General features: G+C 34.6%; 1 protein-coding gene across 7 annotated transcripts in view; it reads right to left on the reverse strand.

The window, feature by feature from the left end:
* LOC150110258 (thymocyte selection-associated high mobility group box protein TOX-like) overlaps nt 1–26,067 on the reverse strand; it is a 279,484-nt gene that overhangs the window by 95,724 nt on the left and 157,693 nt on the right. For 5 of the 7 annotated variants that reach the window (XM_090398662.1, XM_090398654.1, XM_090398707.1 and 2 more), the window contains exons 3-6: nt 18,898–18,999; nt 13,081–13,331; nt 9,817–10,186; nt 1,467–1,597 (exon numbers count right to left, since the gene is read on the reverse strand). In XM_090398662.1, coding sequence (XP_090254788.1) covers nt 1,467–1,597; nt 9,817–10,186; nt 13,081–13,331; nt 18,898–18,999 — 854 coding nt within the window. The remainder of the gene's footprint in view (nt 1–1,466; nt 1,598–9,816; nt 10,187–13,080; nt 13,332–18,897; nt 19,000–26,067) is intronic. The other 2 variants (XM_090398680.1, XM_090398671.1) reach the window with 2 other exon arrangements.

The raw sequence follows: 26,067 nt of genomic DNA on the forward strand, positions 1-26,067 counted from the left end.
TGAAAACTTAGTCTTGTGTACGTCTTGCATTGAGGTTTCACTGCAGTGATATCTCAATACTTGATGCATTTGATATTTCCAGGCTTATGTTCTATCCCATCCTGTCTTCAATTAAGGAAGATGGGAACCAGTCTTTCATTTTAGAATGAATGATCTGTCACTGCTAATGACTTAGCGTTTCATAAATCTAGTTTTTGATATTAATAGGGTGGCAAATTTCTGCCTCTATAGTCTGCTATGCCAATACGTGTTCTTTAGATACTATAGAATCTTTCCTCTGATGGTAGCCCAAATAAATAAATACATAAATAAATTTCGAAATATATCTTACCTTTCAAAAATATTGTTTCCCTTATTTTATTATCGAATAGAAATTAATTATACAGTACAACCATTGTAGACTTAAATGTATGGAAATTGCTTAATTGATTTTTCATTTTGAATTAGCATACATAGATAACCTCCATTATTTTAGGGGGTCATCTTTTAAGCCCTACTACCACTTTTTTTTTTTTTTTTTGATAGTAGGTTTTTTGTAAAATGTGACAGTGAAAAGGCCAATCCTAAATTTAGTATGCAGCAAAAGCCAAAACATTTATTTTAGAGAATTTAGATTTTTTTTGTATTAAAAGAACAACATTTTTAAAAATCTTAAAAATAATTTTCGATTTGCTAAGAAAAATTGGTGAACCCAAACAATTCAGTTATCATTTTATATTCAATTATTACCAAAGTCAATTTCAAAATATGGAAAAGTAAGTAAAAGTAACTATAATTATCCAGGTTAAATATATATATTAGTATTTCAATATATAATAAATTAAATAATATTTGCGTTTTTTTTTTTTATTTGTGACAGATATGAGAGGGGAGTCTACAGTTCAGTGACACTGAGACATGGGAGTTCAAAAGGTCCGGAAAAAAAAAAAAAGTTTGAAGGATGACCTCTAAGAAGAACAACTGTTCTACACAAAATAATTATAACTTTCATCATTGTTCCCAATTTTAACTAATTTTCATATTATTTTAACGTCCCATCTCTCTCTCTATCCCAGATTGGCAGTAACCCAACACGCCCTCTACAAAATTCTGAGGAAGATATTTAATTTAATACGAAATTCAGTTTATTCTTATATTTTAGTAATTTATTTAAGAAAATGAATTACGTATTCATTTGAGAAAGTGAATTACTAATTCATTTTAGGCAATTACATAATTCAATTTAGAAAATGAGTTATTACAATACATCACTAAAATATTCTCTACTCTTATCCTATAAAGAATTACTACGTTAATGCATGATTAAGATATTCTCTCTAATCTGTATAATTATGACTTCCATACGACTTCATAGCGAACTAGAAAGACTCAGGTGTGTTCACCGTGGATGACAAATGAAAATTTACTTATGAAAAGGCAAAATGATTGTTATTACTTTGGAGACATAAATAGAGAAAAAATCTTACTTTTGTGGTTCATTTGGATCTCTTTTCTTTTTCTTTTTCTGCACCTTAGGCTTCTTTGTTGCAACCTTCCCAGCTACGTTAACTGTGGTATCCACAGGCTCGGGCGAAGGTCTTTTAATGCCACCAACAATCTGTAATCATATTAAAAAAACAGTACCATATTGAGATATTAATCTTTAGTATTTAATGACTAGCACGATTTTAAGAAACGATGTTGCATTTAGCATTTATTCATTTTTCAATAACCATATACTATTGAATACGCCTTATAACGGTCTTTACGAAACTAAAAATTCGTGCCATCCCCCCCACACACACACCTTTTGACAGTGTAAATCTGTGCTCAGAGAAAAATAATGTCCAAATAACTTAAATTCACACAAATGCGTACATTACGTGTCTCTGTGATATTTATTCGTAAATGTTATTTAATTTTAACCAATATTTCAGTTCAGATTTCCATTTACAGTAGAATATATAACCTGGAATCCAAAACCATAATTAGTAAATGACTCCAATGGGAATTATGGTAATTACGGGAATTAGTGTGTTCATTAAGTGATATAAATTGTGAGTTCCTAGCATCAATCCAACTCAGTTTTTATATAACAAAATTAGTTCAAATCGCCGTTTCATAAATTTGAGAAATATAAATAATATTTATAGTTTTGGAAAAATAATAACTTTGTTATTTAACTCCATTACCCCCTAACGCTGTGTCTGGGGGGGGAGATGAATTTGTTAGTTATGATCTGAGAAACTTTGCATTGAAAAATAAAGCAAAGTATGAATATATTTGGGCCACAAACTGCCCTAACAAACATAGGCCACTCAAAATAAACTAGTTCCCTATTTAAATTATTTGAAAGGAAACCCGGAAGACACCCAATCTATTGCTATTTCTATTTTCTAATAATAAAAAAAGCTCGAATTCAAAATAATATTTATGACGTAAGTTCAACTCAAATGCAACACGTCTGAAATAGTTGCACTCATCAGAAACACAACGGAAGCAGCAACTTAGGAAGACAGACATCTTCAGGTTTTAATTTTTTTTTGTCGCGCTTATTAATATTTCATATTCGCTGACTTGATGATTTGAGTCTCGAGAATAAATTATATATCAAAGCATATGATCGTGTTGCTTACGGCAATTTCGCTATTTGAAACAAACTTCAATAAATGAATCGTGTTTATTGTAAAACTGTCATCTAAGATGGGTACATGTGGTTGACTTTGAGTTAGTCTATGCTTCCTAGCATACAATATTCAGTTTTTCTGACATTTTTAAGTACGATTTTCTACAAGGTTTATGCACTGTTGGGCTGGTCTGCAGGAGGAGAAAAAATCCGAGTTACTGGGGGGGGGGGGGGGGTTATGAGACCAGATAACTTATCTGGCGCTTCTCAACCCATAATTATGAAGGGATTCTCTCGTATTGGAACGAGATTCAGACAGTTCTTTTTGCAGCCAAAGGGCATCATATGGAGGCTCTGAAATCTTTCGCAGACTAAGTAATATCAAAAATAATAGCCGATTAGAGACATAGTTTATTCCTATAGTAAATTCCCCCCCCCCTCACTTCATGAACAAAGTTTAGAAAAGAAATATTTAAAATTAGTATGGGGGGGGGGAGCTAAAAGTGTATATGAATGTCTGCGTGTGTTCTAAAAGTCGGTTTATGTAATATAATTAAAATAAAATAAAATAAGTTGTTTTAATAGCGTGAAATATAGAGAAATATTTATAAACAGTAGAGGAAGTTCTACTGAAATACTTATACGAGACCGTCAATAAAAAATTCAAAGGATTTTTGTAGCTGATAGATATCCTTAATCTTCCCCTGTAGGAGAAAAAATAAGTTCAAATCCTGTGTCAGTTGAAGAACCTTGTTAGGCCTTGACTGAATAAAATTTAATCACGCAATAAATAACTTTAATGTGAAGACTAAACGAGACACGCTTTGACAATTATTTATCTAACTGTCATCTTCTGGAGTGATATAAAAAGAAACTACTACAGTATACAGAGATAACATATAAGAAGCACACAGATATCAAAAGAAGCTAAAGATCGAAGCCAACTTCTTGAATTTGTCGTACAGTTTTGTGATGGATTGCTTCAGTAAAATCGTAATTTGTGTCCTTTTAGCTTAAGGTCATTATTCCTGTTTAACCATTTCCTATTTATTTTTTACCGATATAGTTGCGGTGTTCCGAGCAACGTCGTGATGGGTTTTATTAGGTCATTTTCAAGAGCCAAGTTAGCCGCCAGTATTAAATACAAATAACCGGCATATTCGCCTGTCTGACATTCAGTGATCAACTTATCCCATTAAGATCAAGTTTAATGTTATTAAACCTCATTGTCATGAACAGGTGTTAATGTTCCATGCATAGAAGTCAGTAAGTGATTATTGTGCCATCTAGTAACAATTTATAGAACTACAGTAATAACAGAAGGTTTGATTTAACTTGTTTCCATTGTGAATGAATGAAATGCTATTACAAATATCTGCAATCATAAAACACTATTTGAAAATTTAAAAACAAATAATAATAAATACATAAAAACATCAAACATTTTACTGGATCCTAATGGAAAAATATGAAGTCTGAAATGTAACAATCTAAATAAAAAAGTGACACTCTTTTTAACACAATCAATTCTGCTTGAGAATAATATCTCATTTTATCGTAAGTCATCCTTCCAATGTGCAATTTCTTTTGTCTGAAAGTTCATCCACTTGGCTATTTTCTTACAATAATTTGCCATTTACACATAAAGTAAGGAACAGAAGATAGAAAAGGAGGGAAATAAAAGAAGGGGGAAGAAGTCCACAGAGAACCATAGCCCCCGCTATTCGCTTGAACCAAGAAGACATATAGTAAGGCTAAATAAAGGTAAACAACCCTGCCCATCAAACATAGCATCCAAAGTAAAGAAACATGACTCTACAGGCCAACAAAACCCGAAGGTTAGCTCATGGGATGATGTAGCTTATATTTCTTCTTTACAACCTCTAATATGGTATTTGCGTCTGTTTCTGACAGTAGAAATGATGTAGCTCAGGCCTGCACAACATCCCCAAGTCTCTGGGGAAATCACAGATCTAACAGCTGAAGTAATGAAACGCTGGTGAGAGGGTTGATTCGTGAGGCCTGCTAGGAGCTCATCTTAATGGCACATACAACTCTTGAGACAACAGTTATTTTCGTGCATTCATAGCCGCTGATCCCCGCCAAAGAATCTCATCAGACACAGAACGTTTGCAAATGGAGTCAAAGCGAAAGCTCATCTGCTTTCTACCAAACAGGAGGAAAAGGATGTGAATAAGAAAAAAAAAAAAAAAAAAAAAAAAAACGAAAAAAAAATTGTTCGAACTCCATACGTGCAGATGAAAGTCCAATAACGCCAAGAATTCTATTGTGTGGCGTCAACATAGGCCTGTAGCTTGATTTCTTACGTACAGTTAGAAGACAGAGAGAGAGAGCGAGCGAAAGAGAGAGAGAGAGAGAGAGGGTATGTATCGATTTTCTTCATACTTTATTCTCATATTTTCATATGCACGTCCGCCCCGAAAGACCATTATTTTATTCATTACACTGTTGTATGTTTCTTCCTTCTCTCTCTCTCTCTCTGTATTTCTTTTTTTTTTTTTTTTGGCCTCTAAAACTCCATTTCTCTCGGTATATTTTTCCGTTTATTATACAATACCTCTCTTTATTTCGGTTGCATAATACTGGAGTACCACGGAATCTGAATAAAATACGGCCGGAATAAGGTATAAAGAATTCCATGGAGTGTAACATTTCATTTTCCAAACAAACGAGGTGGTATAAAAGTAGCATCAAGCATTGGATAGGAAGTTCGACATTCCCGGACAAAGACGACTTGAAAAATTCAACCAAACCTCCCTTTCTTACTCCCCCCACATAAGAAGCGTAATGGGAGAGTAGCATCTGTTAGAGAGTGATAAGTTTTAGTCTTTTTCTATCCCCTACGGCTCAGTACAGCTAAAGGTAGGCAAGGAAAAAGCCAGACAACAGCAACAAACAGTCTTGCATCTACTCTTTAGTAGCTCTCTTTCTTTCCCCCCTTGGAAGCCATCCCTACCAGCAAAGTATTCACATATTCATTTTCAAGAGAAATATAAAAAGTGCCGAATGTACTACGGTTTTTTTTTTTCCTCTTTTTTTTTTTTTTTTGCATTAAAGTCATATAAGATTCCATTGGTAAACATGGGACGAACGTATTTGTTAGGGTTCATATCGTATGCAATTTCAGAATGTATTACTACTTGAATACAAAAACCTACGTTGATCCTCTTAGCGAAAGTTCTTCGTATCGATCTTCATGTTTTTGTATATGTGTATGTGTGCGTGCTCACATGATGGATGCATTACAGGTATGAAGGCAAAGACTTTTGAATATTTTAAACGGAGTACCTGTAATTACTTTTATGATCAAAATGCATTATTGACAGTGCATTTGTTTTCTCGTCCAAACTCCAATAGCAGTGAGAGACTATTTGCTATTTCCCGTCTATCGCGCTATACATGAAACATTTATTGTTTAAAGTATTACACCCTGTGGTTTCGAGTCTTTTGCAGAAATATAGGATGGAAATGGGAAGGAGAGAGAGAGAGGGGGGGGGGAGAGAAGAGTTATAAACAAAATAGTATGGCATTCTAACTCGGTTTTCGTTCCGTGGACAAATAGAAATTTGATGGAATGCAAAGAGAAATGAATGCTTGCAGACTTTTAACGAAGTCTGCAAATGCTGAAATACATTTTTCTAAACCTACAATTTTAATGTTGTTTTTCTTCTTTTTTTTTTCTTTCTTTCTATTCAAGATTTAATAATTGAGAATTTCAATTTGTTGGTAAACATTTCTCAATGTACTAAAAGCTATTTGCATAGTTACAAGAAAGAAAAAAAAAACAGTATACTCGGGAGAAATCAATTATAACTTTAATCTTCTTAGCTATGATTTGTTTTATCGTAACGTAAAATTTTATTTAGTATTACATTTTAAACAGTCATTTTGTGATGTTTACTTTAATGTGAATAAGAAAATAGGCAGAAAAATGGCTTGAGTTATGAATTATAAATTTCTATCTTGCTTTATTTTAATACCAGTAATGTACATAAATCTACACCAAATAAAGTAATTATAAAACGCCTGTTAAAAAACATTAGATTACATAACAATAACGCACGTGTTTTCATTCCACTGTTAGCCACGCCACCTAGCTATTTAGTGCTGTGTTGCTGTGCGATATAAATATAAATAAACAGTGATGTCATATATTTCTATATCTATAACAAAGGTTTGGGTGATAGTTTTACACGGAAATGACGTCATGCATACCACCTTTATAGTGAAGCTATGATTTAACATTTTAAATAGCAGAAAATATTTCTAAAAACATATTTTTCATAATCATTCGATTATACATGACAAAGAGAGCTCTTTGTCATGTATAATCGGAAACAACTTTAACGAATAGCACGCCAAAAGGTAAAGTTTAATATAAAACATTTAACCAAATTTGATGTCTAGCCATCTTGTGTCTTGCAGTCAAAGGTCATGTTGATAGAGTAATTGTAGAGGAGATATGTACAGCTGGTTCTAGTTTTCTGGGAGTCCGTGGATAAGCTTCACCGCTGCTGATTCTCGATAGAGAATGGAATTTGTATCAACAGCAAACAAAATTTATTCCAAGCTTATTGGGCTTATTAATCATATACTGAAGAAATTTCCATCACGGAGAACAGTTGCTTCAATAGTAATATTTTCTTCTAGTGTATAAAAAATTCTACTATAAAATACATTTTCTTTCATAGTTCAGAAACCAAAGCAAATTTATCATCTTCCAAATACGCTTTTAAAACTATTCTTTCTCGAGGAAAAAAAAAAAAAGGCGGAACCCCGAGTTAATAGACTACAAACTATCCACATCTAAATTTTTGCTCCATAAGCTCAGCGAAAAGCATGGCAATAAACGTATCTAACTCTTTGAGAGGGATACTCCATTGTTTTCAAGTTATTTGCGTGCTTCAATTTTAGTTTTAGCACAATGTTTTATGTGTATTTAAACATTAAATCATCTACAGATAAATCCCTTAAAAAAAAAAAAAAAAAAAAAAAAAAGCTCTTATCGAATCAGGATGCAGATTTCGTTTTGCATGAGCAACTCCTCGATTTCATGAAGGTACGTTTTGTTGTACTGTTCTTCTAGAAAAATAATTACCGACAATATGAGATTTCCAAATTGCAACGTTTTGGAAATTCTTTACTGCCAATGGCAAAAAAAAATTCCCTTTCCATTTCACTTCTTTCTCCTTTTTTCTGAGCAGTTTCTAGGCGAACGCCACTAGATGTAGATTCTATGCTCAGGTTACAAAGCGAATAGCAACCTGAGCTTAAAACATACAAACTTATTTTGTCTAAGCAGTCAACTGTCGCTCTGTCACTTTGACCGGTGTGGTAGTTTTAAGGATATAGCACAATTTTAAAATAATCATAATTTATTTTTTATCGTATGTTTATACAATCCTTTCATAAAATGTCGTGAATGTAGCTATCCATGGAGGAAAAACGGAGCAACTTAAAATTCGAAACTGTCAAAATGATCACTGAGACAATTTCTAGTGTTAAGCGCAACCTTAACATGGGATAAGGATCATTCCTGTTTCTTTCCACTACTGTAACATCCCGACTCAGTTCAAACTGCTCTGAAGACTGATGTTACCTGTTCACTCAGTATAGGGGTGTTGATCATATGTAGAGGAATCAAAATTACATCTGATATATATACACTGTATATAACTTATGTTAAGATTCTACATTGTTAAAATAATTCTGTATTTTTCTAATATCCAGATAAGCAAATCATTATTTTCAATAAAATACTGTTACAGAACTTCAGCCACCTTGAGCATAGGTTTTCCTTGTATATGCTACTTCAGAATGGTGCATTGGAACAACTCTTGATAATCCTGAATAAATTGAATAACTCTGCCAACGGTGGTTCAAACTCCTATTCAATTATCCTTTTGTCTTTCAGTTCCAAAATTCATTCGGTTTCAATATTCATTCTACTTTTCTATACATGTGCATTCTCATGAAGCAGGCAAATGACGTTTGCTTTGACAAATTAACTTTCTGAAAGTGATAGCAACCATGAATGGGATGGAGATAGTCCCTGAACTCACTGGTTTGAATCATAGGAGTTGCTTCTTGCGTGGGATTACTTCTTAAGCTTTTTTCCACAATATGTGGAAACTTTTTTTCACAATATGAGGGGGGGTATTCCCCCCGGATTATCTTTATGATACATAACTTAAAAGACATGACATGACATCAAGGAATCAAATCTTGTTTTTTATTTTGTCATATTTTTGGTTTCAATGCGCAGAGATATTCCTTCATTGCGGTAGTGGTCCTGGTTTATATAAACACTAAACTAAAAAAAGGGATTTATCTTCGTGTATTAATTATAAGTGCGATCTCGAAACAAACGATCCAGCTGATCTGCCTGTTTTGTGGGATAAGGGGAAAAAATCGGAGGGGAAATCCTGCCATCTCCGTTATGATATCGTATAGCTTGCTGGCCATCAGTTGGGGAAAAAAATTTATCTTGGTTAATCTGAATTTTAGTGAGGGTTTATTTATTTTTTTTTTTTCTAAACAGGATCTTCTTCCCATCACTCCTAAAAATTTCAGTTTCTCCCTGGTGACAGCCGAGGGAGTCCGAATAGCACACATTCACCAAGAATATTTTTAATATTTATAGCGAATTCCAATTTCACATAAAAAGCAAGAATTATTTCAATACAAAGACACCGCTAGTTTTTTTTTTTTATATATATATTTTATGACTATTGCGAAGAGAACAAACGAAGGAGGGAATTTCTCCCAGATTCTATTACCAATACCCAGAAGGAAACTAATCCAAGTACCAGTTCACTACGTTAGGGAATTGTCATTTTATGGCGTTTCCATAACAACGTGAGAATGCTCATTAAAAGGCATTCGCAAGTTCCTTGTTATTCGATATAATGGCTTCCATTATCACAATATTGCTTGCAGTTTCAAGATATCGCAATACGTCGTGTGTCACATTATTTATTATAGGCACAGCTAAGAACGCTATTTGCAAAAGTCCATTAAGATAATTCATAGAGATAGATTCCATCTAGAGAAAAGCATCGTCAATTATTTACGCCACTGCCTTCTGAATCGTCCTATTTAAGGTTCTACATCATCTAAAATTAATGGAAACTATTACCATAGATGACTGTAAAAAGAAAATATCAACGATAACACAGCCGTGTACTCACCTGGGAGAGGGGTGTACTGTCATCACTATCTTCGCTAGTTTCTAAACCAGGGGACGTCTGGTTAGATCCCGGTGGCGAACTACCTATTGAACTAGGACCATGCTGACCATTCATCCGTACGTGAAGACCCATCGGGGGTTGACTGGCTGTTGTTAGCAAAGTAGAATGCGTACCCATTGCGGTCGCTGGAAGAGGAAGTTGTTGAGAGGGATTAGCGGAAGGGTGATGAGGGGCCATTTGCATATGGGTCTGTGGAGGATGTAAGACGGTCAACTGATGGTGCTGTAGTTGTTGCTGATGATGGTCCATCTGTTGTTGGGGGTGAAGAGGGGCATTGGAATACGTCGTTGGGATGCCATACGAATGTACACTAGAAAATAATCAATGAAATTATCAGAATTGCCATTCCCAACTTCTAATTATTTTCAATGTTACAATATAGCATTTAGAAGTTCATGTAAATATTATTTTTAACATAATCCTATATAGATATCAATTTCTACAACAGTTGGATACCTCTCAACTAATGAAGGATGGCTCGTATGGATTGACCATCACAACAAACAATATGATAAAGTTCGAAAACATTCGAATCGTTGCTGTCTTTAGAACTGAATGCAGCATAACATTCAAGTTATCTTATGGTTCGTATTCTGCATTTTATCATTCGGTTACCAGTTTTCTCTCTGGTAAGATGCAATGTAGCAATAACGAAGGAATTTTTATCCATGTCCGAATGTACGCGCTATTATCTGCTTCTTTCTTTCTTCAAGTGACTTCAAGATTTAATCCACAAGTCTTCTTTTTTGACTTTTGACAAATTATCACACAGATCAATGAACTTCTGCAACCGTAAATACTGATCTCCAGTCCATCTCCTTGTCTGGAGATCAGTATCCTTTACTAACACCAAATTTGATAACTTAGGTACACCTTGTTGTTAGTAAAATTCAATCTCGTATTTCAGTTCGACAACCTTACCACCGAACTTGATAAAATTCATAAAATCCTGTTTATGTTCTCCAATTTGCGGTGAAGCTTCCTAAATTGTAGACTCAATTCAGAAAAAAATAAGTCGATTAATAACATGCCTCTTAGCGATTCGGTCTTAACATCCGCTGATGCGTTCATTTTCAACTACAAGCGTCTTCTATAGATATTTCCAAGATCATTTTTATTAGAATTGAGGTCTGTAATTCCTCCACCGTACTCTTAATTTGTTATGACATGTTCAACAATCATCCAACACATGGGTAGTTGAGTTACAAACTCCCAGAATGATTTTTCTCCCACCTTTCTTTATTCATTCGTTCGTTCCGCTGCTTTTCTTTGGCAAAAATTAGCCTCCGTATTTTATTTAATAGGTAAAAAGTAACATTTACAAGTTTTTTTTTCTAACTACCTGTAACGTAACTGACTAAATATCTAACCTATAACTGACCAAAATTTCTAACTGAACATTCTTTCATGGGATTGATGTTTTCTTAACAAAACGCAGTCTTTAAACCAAGACGTGATTTATTTTGGTTTATCAAATCGAAAAGATTTTGGTTTATGAAATATAGAAAAAATCCTTTCACCAGAACAGCTTACAACTATACAAACGGTAGGAATGTTTTATCCATAAAAGCTTCAAGTTCAAAAAATATATAGAATAGTTCGACGATTGCGATTTAAAAAAAAAAAAAAAAAAGTCTGTCCTTTAATGCTGGAGTCTACAGAAAATTGTCCTTTCTTAAACTTTACCATATGTTTACTTATTTAAGAAAAACCTTCCTTTACGTGGTCACGCATGGAAGAAACAATTTGATCATCAGAACAGATGGAGAGGGAGAAGAGACTTTTTGTTGTTGTTGAGAGAGAGAGAGAGATAAGATTTGCTCCTTTCGGAACTACCATTTTTTTTTTGTTTGTTTATGTGACTGCCATCCAAGAAAGGTTGTAAAACTATGATACATTTATACCGAGGGTATGCTATGGATTTATATTTATTTAGTCACCGTTTGTTTTATATTATTCATTTTTTTTTTTTTACATAGTTTGGAAACCACAGATGGAACTGTTTTCAAGCCACTTCAGGCCTCTAATAAGCAGGGCAATGGTGTCACACTGGACGATGAAATTCATCTTAAGACGATCGCAAGCATCCATGCCACAGGGGGATCCGAACTTCCCACCGTGTAGGTTACAAAGAGCAGAAGAACTATCTACTTGGCCAACTCGACCGGCAGTAATATAACGTTAAAATGGAATCGTCTAAAACAGAGGATTCAACTAATGACACAATGAAGTATTTGATTTAGTGTATAATTTAATTCACGAAATTCAATTCAATTATTATGCAGTATTATCAGGCCTTTAGTTATTGCGCATTATTTTAAGTCAATATTTTCTTATTTGCCTCGTTTTTACCCTCTCAGAACTTTGTAATCAATGACGTAAGCAATAGAAAATATTTCGCTTTCATGAAATCAATATGTTGTAACAGGAGTCTTCTTTCACCTTGAGTAATTGTGTTCTGAAATCAGATTCATATATATATAATTTGGTTTCGAACCAAAGGGTGTCGTCGATACACAAGTCGGCTACGGAGCACAGGCTGAAGGATATAAAAGGCAAATCGGCCTTGAGAACACGCAATTTACAGATAAACATATTAGTGGTGGTGAGCAGAAGATAGCGGTTCTGTGTAGTTGGTGGATTGAGTGGTGTAGACGGAGAGTTGTAGAGTAGGTGTCCTCCCTTGAGTCTTTAGACTCCTTGGAGGTGTCACGTAATAAACATAATAAAAACGGCCTATTAACACAAAGTGAGACATTTAGTTAGTTCTGGTCGCTATTTTGTGTTTAAGTTCTCAGCCAATTAATTTGCTTTCCAAGATTAAAAAAAAAAGTCCTCTGTTCCCTCAGTACCAGTTTGAAAAATCTTAAGCAGTTCCTCCTATTTAACGGTATTTGAACCCATGTGTTCGCACTAAAGATCCAAACTCAGCAGCAAGATGAGACATTGAGATATCGCAACGCTTTCAAATACATGTAAATATCATAAAATTAGTTGTCAGTTGACATATATTGTAATATAAAATCACAAGTTAATAAAGCTCTTAAAATAACTTCGTGTCTTAGACGAGATTCATCATTTATTAGCTGAATCTTTCAAGTAATTCAGAAGATAACATTAACGAATTTATTCACTATTTTAGAAAGGAGAAAAATTCGCATTGGTAAAAAATAAAACAAAAGATCATTTTTAAATCATACTTACGGAAGATGCATGGACTGAGGGGGCATCATTTGCCCCGTGGCGCCTCCTCCCATCATATACATATCCTGAGGTGGATATTGGGATGGTCCTCCTTCCATCATTCCCATAGAAGGAGAAGGAGTAGAATTCACCGAATTCATGACATTTGGATCACCCATTCCTAATTGTTGGCTGCAGGAGGGGTGTTGTCCATGGTGTTGATGATTCATAGGCTGCTGAAAAGAAAGAAAGAACCTTTCTACAACCCTGGACTGGATATAGAAATGTTCCGAGAAAATAAGTTGACGATGCAATACATTAGGAAAAATAGAATTTATTCAATTTATTTTACAAAAAAATAGCTGAAACTGCTTTATAGATTTAGATTTAATTTCTAGAAACAAAGAGTGCAGTGATATTGGTGATCAGTCATTTATGAATGGCCTGTGCGATGTATTATTTAGGTAGAATTTGAAAGACTAATCTCACAGATTTAATGAAGTACAAATAGACTGAAATTGCAACTCCTAATGCTTATTAAATGTACTAAATAGCTAAATGAATGGTTAACTGTCTCTGCCAAAGCGAGCGAGATTTTTTTTTTTTTTTTCAAGTTGAATGTTAAATAAATTCTTTTGGTAGAAGTTGAATCTGTTTAGTAAAGGAAGAGATGTGGAGTGTTCATATTCATGGTGTTTTTAATTCCTCAGTTGTCACAAGGCAGCATCACAGATGTTTACTGAAAATTTTCATCTTCCCCATCGAGGAACATGGTTAATAGTTAAGCAAAAAGATGAATTTGTAACATTTTATTTACATGAAATGGTTCATCTGCTGTATAATTTAGCGAAATAAGCAAAAAAAAAGTGTGAAACTCTGCAATAAGACATCAAACAGTGAGATGTATACACTTGCTGTATGGTTATGCTAAACAACTCTATGAATAATACTTCAATATACAGAATTACTGCAAAAGATTCTACGATATTTCGCTTGACTTTGCACTGTACTTTTTTACTTTTTTTTTCCAATATTTACAGCTATTGTTTACCGCATATTCTCGAGTCAGTTTGTCTGTCTGTCTGTGGCACAACTTATCAGGGATTTAATAGCTTGCTGTCTCCATATGAGACGAACTCTTCAACCGGAAAAAGATTCATTTCAGGGATCTGTTACTCCCTTAATGACAAGCATCGAACCCAGATCTTCTCTAACTAAAGGTGGTACATTGCATTGTCGTTTCGACTGCATTATTGGAGGCGCTGTTGGTGGCAGAGAACAAATGTCTAGATTTATTCTAAAACTAAAGCCACGTAATTGACATAATAATCCACGCGCTTGTGTTCTCAGGAATTTTTCTGTTTTTTTTAAGAATAAAAATATGTTATATCAGTTTAAGACTAAATAACGTGCCATTTTTGAGGGAAAAAAAAATTAAACCATTTCTCTTTTTAAGCACGCTTATGACCTTCCTTCCTTCCTTGATGAAATTAATTCCGGTATTTCCTAACAAAGGATCCGTGTTGTTCTCCAATGAATGCAACTGTGGTTGTATTTTGATTTAACACTGATAATTATTGAGTCATATATTCACTCGACTAATTTTAAGAAAACAACGATGTATTCCGTTGTCTTAGGAAATGGATAATTAAGTTTATCAATCCCAAAACATAATATTAATACCTCTATTCATCTATCGGAAAATAGAAAGTTAAAAAAAAATATTATAAAAAGAGATTCAGTACCCAACGCTTATTGTCATCAGTGGAAAAAAAAAATTGTCATTAGGGCGAGCTACGACTACAAAATACTAAGTCAATATAGACCATAGATGGGGCCATGGTTGCTTTTCTCAGTCAGGTCACTTCATACTACAAGCAAGTAACGATGAGGTCATAAACGGTGAAATACATCATTATGGTGGGTTCTTCAGCCAAGTAATTTTATTGAAACGCACCTAAACACCATTCATTCATTTCTAATAGCCGCAAGGTATCGCACCTCTTTTTCACATTGCATAATGACTGTTTCTTAGAAGAGCATTAAAAAATAGGCATTTGGTTTTTTAACTCCTAGCGGCCAATAAATGAGTAAATATATTTCAAGTTAAGTGCATAATTTAAACAATATATTATTATTTTATTGAACATAATTAGTGATAATGTTAACTTAAGAAACACAGTTCTTTTCTTTCTTTCTTTTTTTTGGCATTAAATGCAGTAAGAATCTACCATGAAGTCGTTATTCAGCCTCCACCTTTAGGGCACAGAATGGAAAACTAATTGACACAGCTTTGCAATAAAGACTTTGAAAAGCGTAATGACAGGTTTTTCTGAGCCTCAGGGAGGCGTTTTAAGATTTTCTAATATTTTTTTTTCTTCCTTAATTGAATCTGATAGACAAGTTACACACGTTAAACCTCGAAACCAATATCTTCGTTTAACGATGTAGTAGTGTTTATGGAAAAGCTTCATTCAAAATTTTCCACTAAATAAAGGGCTGAATAGCACATTGCCGTGAATCACCTCATACGTCACGACATCTCATAACATTTAGTAGAAGGAAGGGGTATGCATTGGGTGAGAAGGAAATAGCCCGGTGATATTCTCCGACCATCGAATTTCAAGAGTACTCACTTTCTTATGTGTGGATCTCAATTCGCATTCGAATGACTTACTAAACGCCTATTTTTATAATTAGTGCATCAAAATTTATATATTGGGGGTTCACATAAGTATTTTTCACAAACCCTAGATATGCTACGCAATTCTGTTCTGCTTTTTTTTATTATTTCGATACGAAACTGCCATGTATATATAACAACATGTGCCTGGACTATTTACACAACATTCCAGCTTGCATTAACACAACAGATTATATAAATGTGAAATAAAACCCATGATGCATAAAGAATACTTAGCCCTTACGCGTCCTACGGATGTTTCTACCCCGTAGGACGCGTAAAGGCTAAGTTTTTTATTACTTCGGCCTTCCATCAGGAGATTTGAATCCATCTAGAGTGTCAACGGTAACAGTATACACGAATTTTCAAATTCTCCTCTTTTTTTATTTACTTTTACGATACATGTAACTATTACCAAATAGATTTGTCAAAAGAAAATTTCTGAACTGAAAGGAAAACCAATCCCACAGACAAAGATCTAACAGTAAAATATAGATTTTGTGTATTTTTTCTAACTTTGTTCTTCACTATCTTTTATTATGCCCTTCAGTGGGGGGAAAAGCCTTTATAAGTTAGTTGGGATCGAGGAGCCCATGGATTGGAAGGATCTATGTTCAAAACCCCATCTAGGACACGAAGAACCTTTATAAGGGTTTTTCAGTTAGAAATATCTAGATTTTCCATCCCGTAAGAAAGGCAAACCAGACTGAAGAAGAACTGGCATAATTTAGACATAATAAACTAGTCCCATAGCCTTAGCTGTTTCTGTCATAATTCTAAAGAACCTCTAGTGAAACCTGATTTAGCCAAGTATAGTAAACCCCTGAACGAACTTATAAATTTCGTTTAAATACCTTTTCCAGTTAGATAAATTCATCGGATCACAACTAACCAATCGATTCTCATAACCATCACCTCCTAAGTATATAGTGAGATCATGTCGATCTCTCTATATGCTTAGTTACACTATCTTCTCTGAATGGGCTCTTGACATCCATTCAAAACCTCAGTGAATAAAGTTCTAATTCAATACTAGCCTGACCAGAGACCTGTACAATGGTATCATTACTTCCTTTCTCCTACAAGTGAAGACTCTTTTAATTAAACCTAAGGTTTTCGGAGTTTTCCTTTGCTTTACACAGGAAAACTGTAGGTTTAATTTGCTTGTTTAGAATGTTTCACAGTGAATGTGCAGATACATACATATAATATTTTATTCCACTATGTAAAGTAGTATAATATTTTTGTGAAGAATTTGCACGTGGTTAGGAAGAAGTGGTCATTTTCGTGTTATCATAGACATTTCATCAGATAAAAGAAAGGGCTTGCGTCGTCATGATGGTAACTTTTAAGACTTGTTAACAATGATGATGTGGATTGTTTTTGGTCGTAGCATGCAGAAACATGGACTGATGGAACTTTAAACCAAATAAGTTTCCAAAGAAGATCATGGAGATTGACATAAGAATATTCAAAGGAATGAGAAAGGAATTTGAAAATTATATTTCGTATGAATCTAGATTTTTCTTCGTTTTTGTGAACATGTCTTTTTTTTATTGAATTTTTCTATGGATGAAACTAACTTTCCTAAAGTAAATGATACAATCGTAAGAAAATGGGTACCCACAGTTACAAAAGAAACTCCCTAAATTCGACGATTCTGATGTTTTTCCTCAATAGACTACTGGAAATCAAACATCTGCGGTTAAAAATATCCGTAATATTTCCAATACACGGCTACGTATATAAAATTTAATTTTAAAAATAAGTTATCGTAAAACTATGTTTTTTAATACTAAGCATATTTCCGTGTCTTGGAGTTTCCTTAAATATCTTAATATCTATAATCGTAATGAATGGAAATATTTCTTCCATTGGCATCCATTAGGCATAAGTACTATGTAAACAAGATTGCTATGTAAACTATCATACGTTGCCTTGTCTTAATGTTGGAGCATTTATCACCCAGTCTGGCAATGTATTCCACTCGTTCATACCCCACTAAGCAAAAAATCTCCTTTTAATTTTGTAGAATTTTTTTTTACCTTGGGTATACTATACGTTAAAGATACCAAGTAATTTTATAAACTTGGTTTTAATCTTTTTTTTTTTCTTTCTCTTTTTTCCAAGTAAGCAAACAAGCAAGTGAATCAAGTTTTCGCCTGAAGTATTTTCAGGTTTGAGGCAAAAAAAAAAAGGATTAAAACCAAGTTTATAAAATTGCTTGGTATCTTTAACTCCTTTTAATTTCTTTATTTGAATGATCTTTGCACAGTTTCCATGGATGACCTCTCGTTCTCGCATCACCCATTATCCTATGCAGTAATCCCTTGTACTACGTATTTGGCAGGCTCCTCTCACCAACTTACACGTCGCAATTATATCACCCTCCCCTTACTCCTCCTATCCGTCAAACTCTGAAGACCACATTCCCTTAATCTGTCCTCATACTCGATATTTCAGAGTCCTGAAACAGGTTTAGACGGTTTGTCTGTTTTGAGGGGGGGGGGGGGAACCCTCCTCCTCCATATGAGACCGGCTAACTGTCCTTCAAATGAAACACTCTTATAAAGTTGTGTCACGTTCTGGACAGCATTCGAACCAGATCTTTACAACCAAACGGTACCGAATTACAACGGCATAAGGTCATACTTCTCACAAAATGTGTTGAATGCCAGTTTAACATTTTTTTTTTTTTTTTTAAGTAAAAGACACCCAGTCTAAAAAAAAATTGGAGGGGGGGGGGTGCTCAAACCTAGCTGAAAAATTTCTTCTTTTAACAGTTTTGATCATCGCGATCACTCATTTGCTATAAACTCGAGTCTTTCCTGTCCCATACAAGCCACGATTTCTTCTCTTAGTTAAAAATGGCCAGGAGGTAAAAAAAAAAAAAAAAAAATAGCAAATAATGAACTGTACATCAATATAAAACAAGCTTTTATCGTTATTTTGTGTTGTTGATTTGTGTAAAATGCGATAGAAGTCCCATAGACCCCACATGCACTATTTCGGGAGGGGGAGAGAGAGAGAGAGAGCAGTACAATATTTGGGTCCACTGAAAAGTTCAATATTAGTACATTTTACGACGACAAAGTCTAAAACAGAATAGAAATATGTTGCTAAATTTTGATAACGTTGTAGTATGATATACTAACCTGATTTCCGTACATGTTTCCGTTGCCTTCGTTTCCCGTAGGTGGAAGTGCCAAAGGTGGAATCTCAAATTCTTCGTCTCCGAAACTTGGCGTATGGAAGGTCTGAAACGAAAGAACATTGAAGTCGATAAGGAATTAAGTTATAGTCGTAGGTTTGTGTGAATTAAGAAGGAGAGACGAGACTACAATAGAAAGAAAGAGGAAGATTAGGATTTGGATCTGGTTAAAAGAGAACAAAGAATTGAAAAAAAATCGACATAGTTTATTAGATAGGCTAATAGATAGTCTGCATGAAGTACTTGTATTGGTTGTTGATTGTGTGGGAGGGTTACTACAAGGTCTCCCGTCTCCCAATCGGCTCTTTCCTATCTTAGTCCCATTTATTACGATTCCTTAACCGGGTTCCCAATATACTCCCGTAGATTACTTTTCCAAATTCTTAGTCCTACCCCTGACAATTCTGCGCTTCCGCTTCTATCCTTAAACTGTTCCTAACCAACATCTTTCGTCCATATTACTTATTGGGGACGAATATAAACCCGATGTCCATTGTTGACGTCACTGTATGTTCTGAGGCTGGTTGATCTGTTTGCTGTATGAAAAGATCAACCAAGGATGGTTTGGATTATAATTGCAAGCAAGCAAGGTGAGAGTTGGTATGTCTGTTAATGACGCTGTGATGTTTTACCGAAAAAAAAAAACAAAAAAAAACTGGTTTTTCCTTTTCAGTCGTTTCCGACCGTGGGTAACTTTGGAAGGCATTGCCCACAAAGCATTCCTGGGGAGATTTTTGTAGGGTAGTTCACCATTGCTTTCCCTAAACCCCCCCCCCCATTTTTATCCAGGCTCGGGACCAGCATATGGCTGGGACGTATTCATAACTGTAATTCATGTGTGTTCACGGGGTCGGTTTGCCTATTCTAGAGGGCGAAGAACCCGAGTTTCCGGGTGGAAAAAACTCCCTACCTCCGTATGACTTTAGTCGAAAGAAATCAGATGAAGGTTCCTCACGTTACTGACGGACCCAGGAATCGAACCCAGGTCTTTTCGACCAAAGGGCTTCTTCTATATTGACTGAGCTATGGAGGGTCTAAAAAATAAAAATAATAAATTAAAAAAAAATAAAAATAACTCCTACTTCCTAATTGAGACCAATAATTTGCCAGTCGAAAAGTCTTTTAATTCCAGAAAACATTTCTCACATCAGCAATAAGAATCGGGACCCAATAGACATACTGCATCATCTGACTGCGCTTATAGAGAATGCTAATACTAGTTTCTGTATTACTATAGTTCTCATCTTGGTTGTGACTTCTGATAAGGCCAGAAATTTTGATTGTTTTCCTGTCAAATTCTTACTCAATATAAAACAATTAGTAATCACCCCCCCATCCCTCCCATTCAGTAAAATATCCAGTAAAACACCAACGTCCTCGATGTAAAGAAAATAAATTTATTGCACTCTTTTTATATATATAACTGTTATCTTTCGCATGCCAGAAAACTCAAAACACTCTCACTGTTGAACTTACAGCCCGATTTCGTTCCAATCTTTTTATAGAACACTTTTAAGGCTGCGTAGCAATTTAAAATCAGATTATCAGCAGTATTTTTACAGTTTTTCTACGTAAAGTTTATACCGTTAGCTAAAGTTTATTACAGCCATATTCTGCAACAGAGGCGCGCGACATCATTGAAGCCGCAATCTACCAAACAACCCACGCTAACTTTGGTTAATTGTAGTCTGCACCTCTTCTCGGAATAGTACACTATTTATGCATGTCAGACAATCCGCGCACACACACACACACACTAAATGACCATCTTCGTACAAGTACCAACCAGTATCGTATCCTCATTCTCTTTTTTAGTGTGCTTCTGTTCTCATTGTGATAAAGGCCATGCATGAGATAACTTTGGAAATAATGGATTTCAAGAAATTTAGGGGACGGAGATCAAATTGAATCGGAGTTAATTCCTGCGTAAAGAACGCGGAGAAAATAAAATAAAAAATAAAAAAATAAAACACCATCTCTCTCTCTCTCTCGCACGCTGGAAAAAGCAAATAAATTGTTCAATCACGGGCCAACTTGAAAGCGAGAATGGCTCTGCATTCACTTCTGTGAACATAAAAAAATCTTTATGAAAATGGGAAGCTGGCGACAAAGGGGAGGAATTCCAACTTTGGGGTAGAGAGAGAGGGAGAGAGAGAGAGAGAGCATACACATACAAACATAGAGGAAAGGGAAAGAGAGAGGGGACAAGGTTTAGGAAAGAGGAAAACGGTAGCATCGATTCTTTCAGAAAAATCTCGCACAGAAATGACAAGCTTCAACTTCAATCAGTCCCACATCCCTGAAACAGCACCCACCATCTCGCACAATCCATAGACGTTGTGATAACATTCATGTGCCTGGTTGCCATAAACGGCAAAAATCAATACCAATCAGATGGGGATGCAGAGGAGAGTGCTCAAAGCCAAAATTTTGCTGAGTTACTTCTTTTGACAAACACTGTGACAGAGCTCCCTGGAGCCTCTTTTCATGTCAAGCAGCCTCTAATCGATAACGACTACTATTCATGCAGCCAGAATGCAAAGACTTGCTAATGCAAAAATCCTGGGAAAGATCTCCATTGTGATGAAAAACTGATTTCAGCTCTCTCTCTCTCTCTCCTCTTTCCTCCCCTTTGCTCCACTGGCAGTTCTTGAAAATTTAATAACATTCCGGTAAACGAAGTGTAAAGAGCTCCTCGGACACACCTTACATTAACGGTTTGTCGAAAAACAACGTTCTGATGCAATTTTACTCTTACGAAATTACACTTGCTCAGACAGGGAAAAAAAAAAATCATTATTATATTCCCTCTGGCAACATATGTAACCTTTTAAGGTACCCTTTCTAAGATGTGTTATGAAAAATATGTTTAATTTGCCAGGAACGTTTGCCAGTCACAGCTGAATTACGAAAAAAGGAAGCTGTAAATGTCTCATCTTTCTTGGATTTCTCTGGCGTTTAGAATGGCAGATACATCCAGCAAAATCTAATCTTCTACTATTTGTGTAGTGCCTTATAGGAAGAACGAATTCTTTAGGATGAGACTTCCTTTTGCTTGTAATATCTAGTTTACTTTACTTTTTTCGCCTTCACTTTTTAGCCAAAAAAAAAAAAAAAAAGAAACAATTTTAATCTTACCTCAGTGACTTTAATCTTATCTTTACAGTTAACAAAACAAGTGTTTATGGAAAGGGGAGGAAGAGGAAATAAGTATTGATTCTGAACTTTCGTCATAAATATATATATAAGAAGTTTTTAGCGGATCTTACTTCACTTGCTTTTATTTTGTGCTAGAGATATCTGTCGGTATTATCTTACACTCATAAATGTGGTTGCATGCATTTCTTATTGGCCAAGGTTATTCTATAGTTTCTTTGAAAGATTTTTTCTGTTAATTGATTAAAAAAATTGCCCAACTATTGCTAGTTTTTATCGATAATAAAAGAGCTTCCATATTTTGCAGGCATCTTTCATCCAATGATGCAGATAGAATTTTAACACCAACTATCCAATCTTTTTTTTTTTATTGGTTTAAGTAATGGCATCGCTCGGTCGGTTTTTAAATATTTCTTTTTATTTTCTGAAGAATACATATTCTTATGAAGCCTCCGTAGCTCAGTCAGTATAGACGAAGATCTTCGGTCGGAAACTCCTAGGTTCGATTCCCGTCAGTGACGTAAGGAACATTTATTCGGTCTCTTTCCTGAAAGATGAGTTAACCAGTCTCATACGGGAGGTAGAGGGGTTTTTTCATCCCTCAAAACAGGCAAACTGGTCCCGTGAACACACACACACGGCTACAGTCATAAATATACTACGGCAAGGAAGGCAACCTTGGTCATAATCATCTCATCTCCCTAGTATGGTAACATATTCCTATAACGTTTATCATTTCATAGCCAAACTCACACGTTTTTATAGTTAAAAAAGTAACTGGAAAACGACAAAACATTTATGATAGTCCACTTCATAAATCCAGTTGTTACATGTTTGTCATGTAGTTTTCACTTAGCACGTGATCTCCACAGTATTTTCCTTTTATTGAAAAAACCGGCAAAGTATCCAATCACCAGTCTTGATTATCCCACTAGTTAAGGATAATGTGTACGTTCCACCAAATCAAAAGTGACGTCATAGTAAATATGTATGTTACAATCAGTTAAGTTCCAAACTTATTTGGAACTTAACTGATTTACTATTTTTCGATGCACAGTTCCTTCCCAAAAGGTGAACTGTTTCTTTAGGATGGTATTTAGGATTGAACATTTAGTTTTATCCAAATTTTTATCCTCAAACTCCTATTCTGCGAAATGGCAATATTGGCAATGAATAATTTTGGATTTATTCAAATTATTGTGTAAGGTAGGAATATGGAATACCTTTTATCCTATCTTAATTTCCAACAACACGATTTCCTATCATTTGTCATTTTCAAGTACATAAGTATTTTTATAGTTCATCGTGAGGTGTGACTTTAATTATCCGAATATTGATTGGGTATCGATGAAATCTCATGCGTAGAATGAAACCGAATTTATTGAATCAACTTCCTGAAACATCGAGATCAAAGTGTTAGACCTGATTGTAGTCAGGGGGTGGGGGATTTCAGTTAAAAACACGATTGTTCTGCCTCCGATTGATGACAGTGATCATACAAATAAGGAAATTATGACCAACTGAGGAGCATGCTAGATTCAGTCCCAAAGTATCGGTTATTGGAATGGAAGGATATCAGCAGTGCACGAGAAGCATTAAAAATACTTAAATGGTGTAATATCGGAATGTCCCTAGTCATTCTAAGAATAAACAGAGTAAGAGTGGAATGAATGTGCAATCTTTTTAAAATAGATGATGTGGAAGGAATATCGTGTGCACAAGGATGATGTCATTTATGAAAATTGTAAGGCAGGCCGAAAAATTAAAAGTAATGTACCGAAAGCTAAGTTTGAATATCAAAAGAAATTGATGCTGCAAGCCAAAGACAGCCCAAAAGAATTTTTTTCGTTATACTACAAGTAAAAGAAGGAATAAACGTGAAGGATTAACTATTGAATGCAGACAATATGAAGGAGACAATGTAGAGATTTCAACTTATGAGTGCCCATTTTGCTAAGAGCTATCAACGTGGTATAAACAAAATGGAACTCGTTACCATCGCTACACTGAATGAAGAACCTTGGGTGGATTGATAAGAAAGTACTTAGTACAGCTGCATAAACTGATTGGGCTATTAATAGGGAGACTGATGGGATATCAACATGGATGGTAAAAGCTAAACTTGCTCAGCCTGACCTGCGTGTATAATTTGAGTCTTCTGTGATCAGAAAGATTCCAGGAGTGGAAAGAATGTATGAGAAATATGTTGCAAAAGGGTGGTGCAAAGACAGCTGTGTATAACTGTCTGTCTATCAGTATATCTGGAGTGGTGGTGAGGATTTTTGAAAAGTTGGTTTGGTAAGAGATCGCGTACAGAAATGGGTTGACAGATAATCTATACTTTGCAATGAACAATGGGTTCACTAAGGGAAGTTCTTGTTTGAATAATAATAATAATAATAATAATAAATTCGAAAATAAATTATAGAATTAGAATTATGTAATAAATTATTATTATAGATTTTTTTTTGTACATGAACTTAGTTGTTAGGCTGAAACGGCCTTCACTGGGAGATTATGGTCCACTGGTATATTTATTATTTTTTAAAAATATTTTAATAAAAATACTTTTTTTTTAATTTTCAATAAAATTATTACAAATCTTATTTTTTTGCGTTTTTTTTTTTTTAACAAAAACAAAGAACATAACGTATTCAGCATTATTTTTGTGCTTATTGATGTGATTTGTTCCATACTATTTCTTATTAATTGAAGACAGTGCAAAAATTTCTTTTTCGTTTTCTTTTTTTTCATTGACCTTAATGTCACTGACAAAAATAGTTTGGAGTTTAAGATTATCATTAGCAAACTGTCCACATTTTTATAATAAACAACTTTTACCACTTAAACGACTCTTTTTTTTTTTTAATGTTAACATTCGATTATATTATTTTAAAGAATTAAATCAAAAGTAATAGAAATTACATCTAGTGAAAATATATACATTCCAGGAAAAAAAAACATCGGGAAAAAAAGCATGCAATTTACAGTTAATTTTACGGTATTTAAAGATTTTTTCCAGCTCAATGTGAAAGCATTTAATCTGCTGAAATAAACTATAAGCAAACGACATCAACAACAAAATAGGTACATTACTCGCATCATGTCACGAGACTGAAAGTCGTCTGCAGTGAAATGTACCAATTCACTAAATGCAATATTGCATGAATGCGTCATATCACGAGACACCTCAGGCGCAAGTCTTCTGCTTCTGTACAGTTTTCTGTTTGTTTCACGTGCAGTAACAATGATTTAAAAAAAAAAAATGTAATGAACAGGGAAGTAATGATAATGCACATAAAAATAATGATAATCGCTTTTCCTAAGTTTTATACGCAGATAAAAATTATGTTAAAACAAAAGAATTAGTGCGATATGCAATTTTTTTGAACAAACTTTTTTTTTTTTAATCTGAATGTTAATGAGTTAAGTTGAACTCCATCTCTACCATCCCTGTAAGTAATGAGAGGACATATCCTATCGCTCATAACACATCGTTTTTCATGCACCGGGAATTAAGTCAGAATAATGAAGTAGTGGATACGTCCTAAGCAAATCACCAGCGAGAGATGTAATTGCACTCTGTAAAGATTAACTAGAACATCACCATTCAAAACTCAGATATAATAGGACCATCCATAATTACTTGATAATTATACTGCATCTTTCCCCCCTCTAAAGTAATAAAAGGGATTTAACGTCACAGCAACACAATCCATTCAGCTCCTGATCAAATTAATTTTCTCGAGGAGTACGTGTGCTTGCGCCGTGAGACATCAATAAAGCAAACAATACTCTCTCTCCGAAAGCTCAAGCGGACGGCATTAGATCACAGTTTAATGAGAACACTGATTAATGGTTCACTTCCATAACGACTTCGTTGTAACGATAAAGACGCACCGTTTACAAAGCCATAATAATTATTAAAACAAAGAGATACCTAGACTCTTTCACCCCC

This window comes from Typopeltis vanoorti, chromosome 1 (assembly GCF_054136105.1).
Source record: "Typopeltis vanoorti isolate ZY-2024b chromosome 1, IOZ_Tvanoo_1.0, whole genome shotgun sequence".
NCBI classification, from domain to species: domain Eukaryota; kingdom Metazoa; phylum Arthropoda; class Arachnida; order Uropygi; family Thelyphonidae; genus Typopeltis; species Typopeltis vanoorti.